General features: G+C 40.4%; 1 protein-coding gene across 2 annotated transcripts in view; it reads right to left on the reverse strand.

The window, feature by feature from the left end:
* Positions 1-7932, reverse strand: part of GPHN (gephyrin) — a 757059-nt gene extending 749127 nt beyond the window's left edge. For both annotated transcript variants that reach the window (XM_027843732.1, XM_027843731.1), the window contains exon 1: positions 7788-7932. In XM_027843732.1, the coding sequence (XP_027699533.1) occupies positions 7788-7851 (64 nt within the window). In that variant the 5' untranslated portion in view covers positions 7852-7932. The remainder of the gene's footprint in view (positions 1-7787) is intronic.
* Positions 7933-9467: the final 1535 nt, after the last annotated feature.

The following is a 9467-nucleotide window of genomic DNA, read 5'->3' on the forward strand; positions in this document are numbered from 1 at the left end:
CTAGTGGACCTAAACAACAGTGTTACATGATATAGGTTACAACCTCAATTCCATATTTGTTCCTAGATATCAATCTCTGACACTTGGAAAGATCCTACTTTAGAAACCATTAATAAAAGCCCACACATATTCATTTTTTCTGACCCTAACTCGTTCCATTATTTTCAATTTCCACAGAGAAGAAACCTAGAGCCGTGTGCCTTCAAGTGCAAATCTACAACCCTTATACCTAGTGATGTGTTGATAGGTTATCTAAAAAGTATCCTTTGAAGAAAAAGACCTAAAAAGGAAAAAAAGTCATAGTATATACTCAGTCACCTTGGCTAAATCCCCACCGGCTTCACTCTTAAATAAAAGGTTCTATCAGAATCATTGTTCCCTGCCCCCACTTTAACATTTAAGTTGGTAGAAGGTGGCGATTCATTTTCTGTAGCATATAGCACAGAACAATATACATGTATTTAAACAATTTGATTTGATAGTTCTGAACACTGGTATTTTTTTTTAATGCTCTCATGTTTGAAATATTTACATAAAAAATACAAAACCTTTTTTGCTTACCAATTGCCTTTTTCCCATATGGCAAATGCAGACTTATTTTCCAGTGTTTTCAAATGCTCTGAGGTTAACATAGATGAAGGTTTGGTTTTTCTTTTTTTAATTCACTCTAGCAACTACAAATAGATTAACATGTCAGCACACCTTGCAACACCATTCAACTATCATCAGCATAGCCTTATAAATACAGTCTGTTTTTCAGATAATGGTTGCAACAATAATAGAATAAAAAATATAGGTGCATTTAAGCAGTGTTTGCTAAGAGTACACTTTTATATTATCAATAACCACATGCACCACCCAATAACAATCATAATTATAGCTTACACTTATAAAAGTACTTGAAGGTACACAAAGCTATTTAAATGAGTATTATTGACATCATTTTATAAATGAGTAAATAAGCTTAGAGAAGTACATAGATTCAATGTAGAGCTCAAAGGGATTACAGAGGTGATCTAGTTCAAGCCCTTCATTTTAAAAATGAAAAAACTGAGGCCCAGGGATTTAAATGATTTGCCCATTTTTACACAGTTAATAAGTATCAGAGGCAGAATTTGAACCTAGGTCTGCCCTGATCTCAAAGACACTACTCTTTCTACTATAGGTTACTGATCAATTCTACATTGAAAAAAAAAAAAGTAGAAAGGAATGAGGAAAGGGTAGATGCGATTCTTTGGAGAAAGTTTTACTTAAAAGAAAAAGTATGCTTTGGCAATAGTCAACTCCATTCACTGCTTTCATTACTTATGTAATGGGACATAAAAAGCAAGACTCATGGTCTGTTTTAGCTAGAACATATTCCATGCAGTGTTGAGCCCATGCCTCCTAGTCACTTCCACAGAAACATTAGTGCTTAAGGGCTTGCCACTTTGGGATAAAGAGGCAAACCCAATTTTATCTTTATAATAACCATAGGAGAAAATAAAATGTCATAAGTAGGAATACAATTTGTACTACTTAGTTTGCTAAACCAAAAAATTCTTTGGTCATCTTTTGTCAAAGCCTAATAATATTTTCAGGTAGAAACATATTTCTTTCATGAGATGAGTCTATTTACCATTTATGTGCAGATAGAGAACTAAATGTATCTTATCTGCCCACAGCAAATGAATTCCTTATTGACTAATATTTAGAAATACCTAGGTCATTAAGATGAAATGATAATTGCTTCTTAGACTGGACAAGTGGTTAATAAGGAAGTCTTTGTTTGAATAGCTTGAATAGCTTGTAAGCTCTTGGAATTGGGACACAGTGTGTCATGTTTGAGGAACAGCAAGAAGGCTAGTGTAACTGAAGGTGTTTAGTATGTAGAAGGGGAAGTAAGGTATAAGAAAACTGAAAATTAAACTGGGAATCTTCAAAAATAAATCTTATAAAATTATTATCCATAGTTCTAATTTTTCATAATCTAAGTAGTCAACAAGTATTATTAGACTCCCTACTATATGCCCTACTATATGCCAAGCACTATGCTAGGTGCTGAGGATATAAAGACAAAAATGAAACACTTCCTGCCCTCAAAGTGTTTATATTCTATTGCAGGAAACACCATGTACCTATGCAAATATATAACACATACTCACATATCATCCAATAAATGTTTATTTAAGCACCTGCTTCGTGCCAAACACCGTGCAAAGTTGTAGGAATACAAAGAAAAGCAAAAGATAGTTCCTGCTCTCAAGGACCTAAGTCTAACTAGGGAGACAACACGCAAATAACTATATACAAACAAGCTATATGCATATAATAAATCTCTTTATGCTTCAAATAACATGCTATCATATAAATATTATCATTGGTAATTCTTAACTCTCATTTAAAGGCATTGACCAAACACAGAATGGGTTTTTCTTGTGCTATTCACATAATTTGAAAAATGATTGAACCAAGTGATCCACTTGAATGTTGATGACAATAACTGAAAATCAATCAACAAATATTTATGTAAGTCAGACATTGTGCTAGCTACTAGGGATATAAAGACAAAAAAGAAAACAACCCTTGCTCTCAAAACCTTATATGCTATCAAAAATAGTTTTAAGACTCCAAATTTGTGTTATGAAAATAAAGTCCACAATAGGATGTTCCCTCAAAAAAATAGAAAAGCAAAATGCCTTCCAGTTAAATTAACTTATTATTAATATGGCACTCAAGCTAGGGTTGTCAGTAATTTTCAGGGAAAAAATTTTTTTAAAGCTTCCACTTTTCACGTTCATCTTATCCTTTATTATGTACTTTCAAGATAAATATTAAAGAGGAACAACCTCTAGCAAACTCACAAATTAGCCTGAGAAATAGTCTTGCTTAAACAGTAGTCACTTTTGACTAACAATCATCTAATGTATCTACATTCATGAGGCAATGTGGCATAATAGAAAGCGAACTAAACATCAATTTATAGAAGTGTTTGAATCCTAACTCTGTGACCTTCAGCAAATCACAATTTTTCTGGGCCTCAGTTTCCTCACTTGAAAAAGAAGGAGGTTGAATTAGATGATCTCTAAGGTATTTTTGTACACCCTTTATGTTGCTTATAAGAATTACCATGACTTAGCACACTGTTTCTGGTTTCTGTTTCTGTAGTAAGTGATTTGCTTATCTATTTAATCCTCCATTATTGCCATTCTCAAAATGAAAAATCTAAATTTCAACAAATATTGATTAACAACCTACTATGCAGAGAGTACAATACAAAGTCCTGGAGAACATACAAATATGAAATAAGGAAAAGTCTTCACCTCAAAGAGTTTGTAATCTCAAAGTTTATGATTATGAGTGTAAAAAGTTTATGAATGCTTACAACATACCAGTAAATGGAATTTTCAGAAAATAAATGTGTCATTTGTAAAATACAGTGTAATCAAGATAAATAATTAAAACAAATCTACCCTATTTAATATTTTCACAAAAAACTTCTCATCAGCTTATCTGAGAATGAGTTTTCGTTTTAAAGAATTTTTATTTATATATTACTTAAATATACATAAATCTATCACAGTGTTCTGATATCCAATAAGTTTTTAAATTCATAACAGTTATTGTTCATATTTGTACTCTTGATGACATTATTATTATAAAAAGCAAAAAATAGCTGATTACTTAAAACACCTCTCCTCCCTAAAAAGCCTCATTTTTCAATAGCTGCTTTCTTGATAACATTTAGATCTAGTATATAACTGGTTCTAATCCACCTTGAACTTGTTGATTAATTTTGACAATAACTAATGTAAGATGATAAATTATTAATCATAACTACTGAGTTAATTTCTATGGTTTCACATTTCAATATGAAATGTTTATTTCTTACAGCACCTGAGACATAATAAGCACTTACTAAGTGCTTTTTGAGTAACTAACTCTACTTTTTGTAAATGGAGAAAAAGAGATAATTTTAGAAGTATGAGAAATGACATTTTTTTAAAAAATGAGACTTATTGTGAATATCAATGAAGTGTTAAGATTACCTGCAAATACAATACCTACTGAAAGTCTACAAAATCATCATGCTAACCATAACTCTCTTATGTCCAAATTCAGGTTTAAAACAGAAAATACTACCTTCAGATTAGTCATTAGTTACCAGACTATCTTCAATATCTACTATAATCATAATAAAGAAGGAACAAGAAGACATTCAGAAATTACACTTTATAACACTGTATGTAATCTTCCTTTCTGGGAAATCAACATATAAGTTACTATAAAATATTTCAAAGCTATATGATCTTTTTTCAAAAGGTAACAGTCCTTCAACATAAATTTCCCTGATTAATTGATCTTCATACACACACTATATCTCATATTACAGTTTAAAATGTGCCTAAAATATTAAGGAGAAAAATTAAAACATTCATACTAAGTTAACCATCTGACTTCCAAATTCCTAAATGATTCAAAAGATCAAGTCAAAATGAAGTACTTAAAGCAAATACTGACCTTCTTGCTGAAATGATTTTAGAAATCACCTCACATTGTATAAATATTATCACTATTGTAAGAAAATTTCAATACATCATATACTAAATTGCTGAATTCAAAACTGGAGAGATTACAAAAAATGTCTATCAGGTAAAAATCTCAAAGTACAAATGTTATCCGTCAAACAGACTTTTAAGAGGTATATGAAGACATCATACAGAACAAGATTTAAACTTTTTTCATTGACTCCTTTGGCAATTTAGGGAAACCTATGGATTTCAGAAAAAGGGTTTTCAATGCATAAAATAAAATACATAGAATTTAAAAAGGAAGCTAATCATATCAAAATAGTTATCAAGATAGAAAAAAATAAAAATCAAATTCACAGACCCCATGTTAAGAACACCTGACATAGAAGAATCAAGTCAGAGTCTTTAAAAAAAATACAATTTTATCATAAAATTGAAAATACTCTTAAATATAAAGAGTTGTTACTAAGGCTTTTGTAGGTGGACCATAAATTCACAGTACAACTTAGAATGCCAAAAAACATTATTATGAAAGCAAGGCCTACTAACTGAATTTCACTGGGCATGAAACATGGTACTTATAAAGATTAGTAAAAATGAATTTCAGTTATTAAAATTGTCATGAAGTTCTTACAGATACAAATATGTACAAGACTTGATTCTCTCTCATAGTTTTTCAAAAAATACATACCTTACTGAGCAGAGTTAACTTGGCTCATTTGAAGTTTATATATATATATATATATATATACACATTTAAACATATAAGAGACACAAAATTGTTCCTCCCCATGCTTCACCTTCCCACAAAGAAATATCAGCAGTTTTTGTCTCCATACGTAGTTTTTTTTTTTTAGAGAGGAAGGAGGGCAAATACTTGTTTGACAAAACCTTTTACCAACTCTTCCAAAGCTGTCCCTTCCTCTTCACCCTACTGACACAGTCTTACTTCAGGCTCTAAACATCTTTTACCAAGATTAAGACTACATTACCAGCAATTACCTAGATTACTGCAACTTCATCTGGGAACTCTTCATCTCCAACTATTCCATATTTCCACTGTAAAAGTTATCTCTCTGCTTAACATTCTGACTATGCCATATGCTTGTCCCACTAAAGATTTATGGATCCTTAGCCTCTGCTTCAAAAGTTTTTAGATAGATACCCCTAGAACTACTCAATCCCCCCCCTACAATCTTCTACCTTTCTACTTCTCTCAAGTCAAAAATACTCAATATTTCTTTCAAATATATAATCCACATTATTCAAACTTATACCCCCTTTTCACAATTCAAGCTCAATTGTACATAATATCAATAAAGTAATTGTATACTTAGCAAATTTGTTCAGTCGTTTGCAGCTGTCAGCATTTTTAGATTGCAAGCCCCTAAAGGGTAAATACTGTATCTTTGCAGATACTTTGTACAATGCTTCTATACTTTTACTAAATATTCCAGCGTCCATTGTTAACTCCTGATGCTGGTTCTCTTACAAGGCTTAACATTCAGAAGGTACAGTGTAGGATAAACAGAAGAACCAGTTTACATTCAATCACAGATAATTTTGCAGTCAGATTCTTTGTTTAACTTCACTAATTCCAGGAAACCTTGATGAATCTCAATGCCAGTTAACAGTTTCAGCACCAAGAGGAAAGAACAGCGCACCTTCCGACTTGGGGATTTCATTCTGTAAAAATCATTTGGAATAGCTTCTCTGCCAGGGAGCTTTCAATAAGAAAAATTAAACAGACCCAAGTGTCAGCATCACTTACTCAGAAGGGAGGGTATCCCTTTCCACATAATGAAAATAATCAATAAGCGCAAGTCTGAATTAAAAAAAAAAAAAAAGCCGGTACTTTCGGGTCTCTTTCCACCCAGCAGGCTAAGAAATTTTTCTACCTAAAAATAAAACGAATTGTAATGACTTTAGTCCTTCCTACAGCACGATCTGATCCTTGCCGTATCTGGACATACGGCGGGAAGGGGAGAAGAGGAGCTAGGATTCCCATCCACATCCTAATTTATTTTCCCTAAGTCTCAAAACCAGAGGTTCATCACTGAGTCTGCTTGTGTTTCCTTCAGGCCAAATACCAAAGATGAGTCCTTTAACCCATCTCTTTATTACACAGAAACACAACAATTATAGAAACCAAAGCACAACAAAAAACCTCCAGAAATTATTCACTTGCTATTTATTTATCCTGGGAGTCGTGTCCTGCAGCAACTGCCTGCATATCGCCGAACAGAGGGTTATTACCCAAATATAACGCAACCGAATCAGACATGCAGAGCACACACAGCCTTGGAGAGGGAGGTAAACGCGGGCCAGAGGAAAAGTGCGCCTTTTACCAGCCTCTGGACCTTCCACCAGTTGGGGGATGGGGGTATGTGTGTTAAAGAGGACTGGGGGAATCCCGAGCCAGATGGGGGCTGGAGTGGTAAGAGAACAGGATGAGACCCCCTTGTCGCTGCAGAGTACAAAGCTGTTGGAGAAAAATGAGGAGGGTGGAGAGTAAAAAGAATCCTTTCTCAAGGAGGCAAAATGCAGATTCCATCACCTGTCCTCATGCAAGGTGCTTCCTCTCCTCCCTAGGGGAGCGACCCGCCAAAAGGTGACAGGTGGGGTGGTAACAGAGTTTGGCCAGGCGAACACTCTCGGTCGTGTCCAGCTAAAGCGTCAGTCAACCATGGCCGGAGCAGCACCGCGGCCGCCGGGTGGAGAGAGAGGGTAGGAGGGAAGGAAAAAATCAGGGAAGGGGCAGGCACTGGATCTCCCCCTACTCCCCCCAACACACACACACACACACACACACACACGCACGCACGCACACATACACACACACACACACACACACCGGGAGGATGCGCTCGGGCCGGCGCGGGGCGCACGCGGGGCTTCCCGATGCGGGGTCCCAGCACGCCGGGCTCCCTCCCTAGCCGCGCGCTCGGTACCCCGCAGCGCCAGCCCCCGAGCTCTCCCAGGAGGCCGGGGACTCCGGCTCCGGCGTCGGTGGCGACAGCGGCAAGCGCCGGGCCCTGACACGCTGCGGGGGCGGCAGCAGCTCCCAGGGGAGAAGGAAGGGGGGGAGACCCCCGGGGATACCCCAACCCCCGGCAGCGCAGCCGACTGTCAGTCAGTCCCCCCCCTCCACCTCCGCGATCCCCCCCGCCTCGCTTCTCCCAGGGGCCGCAGAGAGGAGCCACAGCCGGCGAGAAGCCCGAGGCGGAGCCCGGGAAGTGGCCGAGGGGGTCCCAGCATCCCCCACCTGCCGGTTACCTGTGAGGACCCCGACACGGATTTGGTGGTCGTGGTTGGTGAGGATCATTCCCTCGGTCGCCATATTTCCCAGCGCAGTCACCTCACAGGCAGGAGCCGAGAGAAACTCAGGGCCCGGAGCGCGCGGGGCCGGGAGCGCGCGAGTGAGCGGGGATGGAGCGCGCGAGCGAGGAGGAGGGAGGAGGGGGGAAGGAAGAGGAGGAGGAGGAGGAAAAGGAGGAGGAGGAGGGACAGGGAGGAAGAGAAGGAGGAGGAAAGGGAGGAGGAGGGAAAGAGGGGGGGCGTGGGGACTAGAGGCGACTCGGCACTGGCGGCCGCGAGGGAAAGGACGAAGAGGAGGAGGAGTCAGAGCGCGTGACTAGGGAGATTGGGGGGGTCGAAGGCTGCGAGCGGGGCAAAGAGCCGCGAGAGGCTGCCTGGCAGCCGGGGGGGGGGGGGGAGTCGCTGACGCGCGCGCGTGCGCGCCTTGAGCACCCGCGCGATCGGAGTCCGGGCGGGAACTGGAGACTCCTGAGAGAAGAGCCCCGGCCAGGCGGGAGGCTGGGACAGCAGCAGCAGCTAGGATCTCACTCTCGGGAGGCGGAGGACTTGGGGTGGTCTGTCGGAGAAGTTGGAGACTCCGAGAGCGCGTGTGCCGGTGGGGAGTTTCCGGGGGTGGCGGAGGTGGCTGGGCCGGGGTTGGCGGGGGGGCGGAGTCTCTGCTCGGGATGAAGAACCAGTGGGAGCGTGGAGAGGAGGTGGTGAGGGGAGTGACTGAGGGACTGCACGGGTTAGAGAACCTGCACGAGCTAGAGACCGAACGTGGCCCCGCGCGCAGTGGCGCGCGGCCCGTGCCAATCTTTGCCTGGTAGGCCGGGGTGGAGGCGGGGCGCGCGGAAGCTAAGTAGGAAATTGACGCGGGAGCGCGCGGAACGGTCATTCTAAAAGGAGTCCCAGACAAAAGCAATCCTTCGCCGAGCAGAGTTTTTTTTTTTTTTTTGTGGAAGATGCCACGGAACTCTCTCCCTAGTCCCCATCCTGTTCCTTTTGCCAGAGCGGTTGGGGGCAGCGCAGTCTCCGCCTTGGAGATCCCAGGAGGGTGTTTTGAGAACACGAAGGACCCCTTGCATGTGGGATAATCGAGGCGTAGGTTTCCTGTGGGCTGCACGCACTGCCCTTGGGGAACTGTCGCCCACTCCCCGGGAGGCGGGGGAGAGCCCTGTGGGGAGCCTGGAAGAAGCTTTGAAGGTTGCGTGGGTGGGATGAGAACGTCGAATACTGGCGGCACGGAGACGCCTGGGAGAAGAAGGTATCTCTTAGACAACCTGGTTTCTTCAGCGATGCACATTGCAGTGGTTCCTGGGCATCCCAGCAGCTTCGTGATTTAGCGTCATTTCTCTCCTTTAGCACTCCTGACATTCCTTGGGTTTCCCATGCAGAAAAAAAATGAGGAATAAACCTATTTACCGAAAGGAATGTTTGATTAGAGAGAAAAGAAAATGCATGGCTCTAGACAAGGAATTTTTAACCTGGGGTCTGTGAATTGGAGTCTATTACATATATGTACATATATACACATTGATGTAGATACACGTGTACATATGCACATTGTGCATGTGAATGCATATGTATACACACATGTACATATGATATAACTCCATGTAACTGGTTCCTTTATAATTCTATATAATGCATTTTAAA

The sequence above is a fragment of the Vombatus ursinus genome, unplaced genomic scaffold, assembly GCF_900497805.2.
Source record: "Vombatus ursinus unplaced genomic scaffold, bare-nosed wombat genome assembly UNPS02014926.1, whole genome shotgun sequence".
Lineage (NCBI taxonomy): Eukaryota > Metazoa > Chordata > Mammalia > Diprotodontia > Vombatidae > Vombatus > Vombatus ursinus.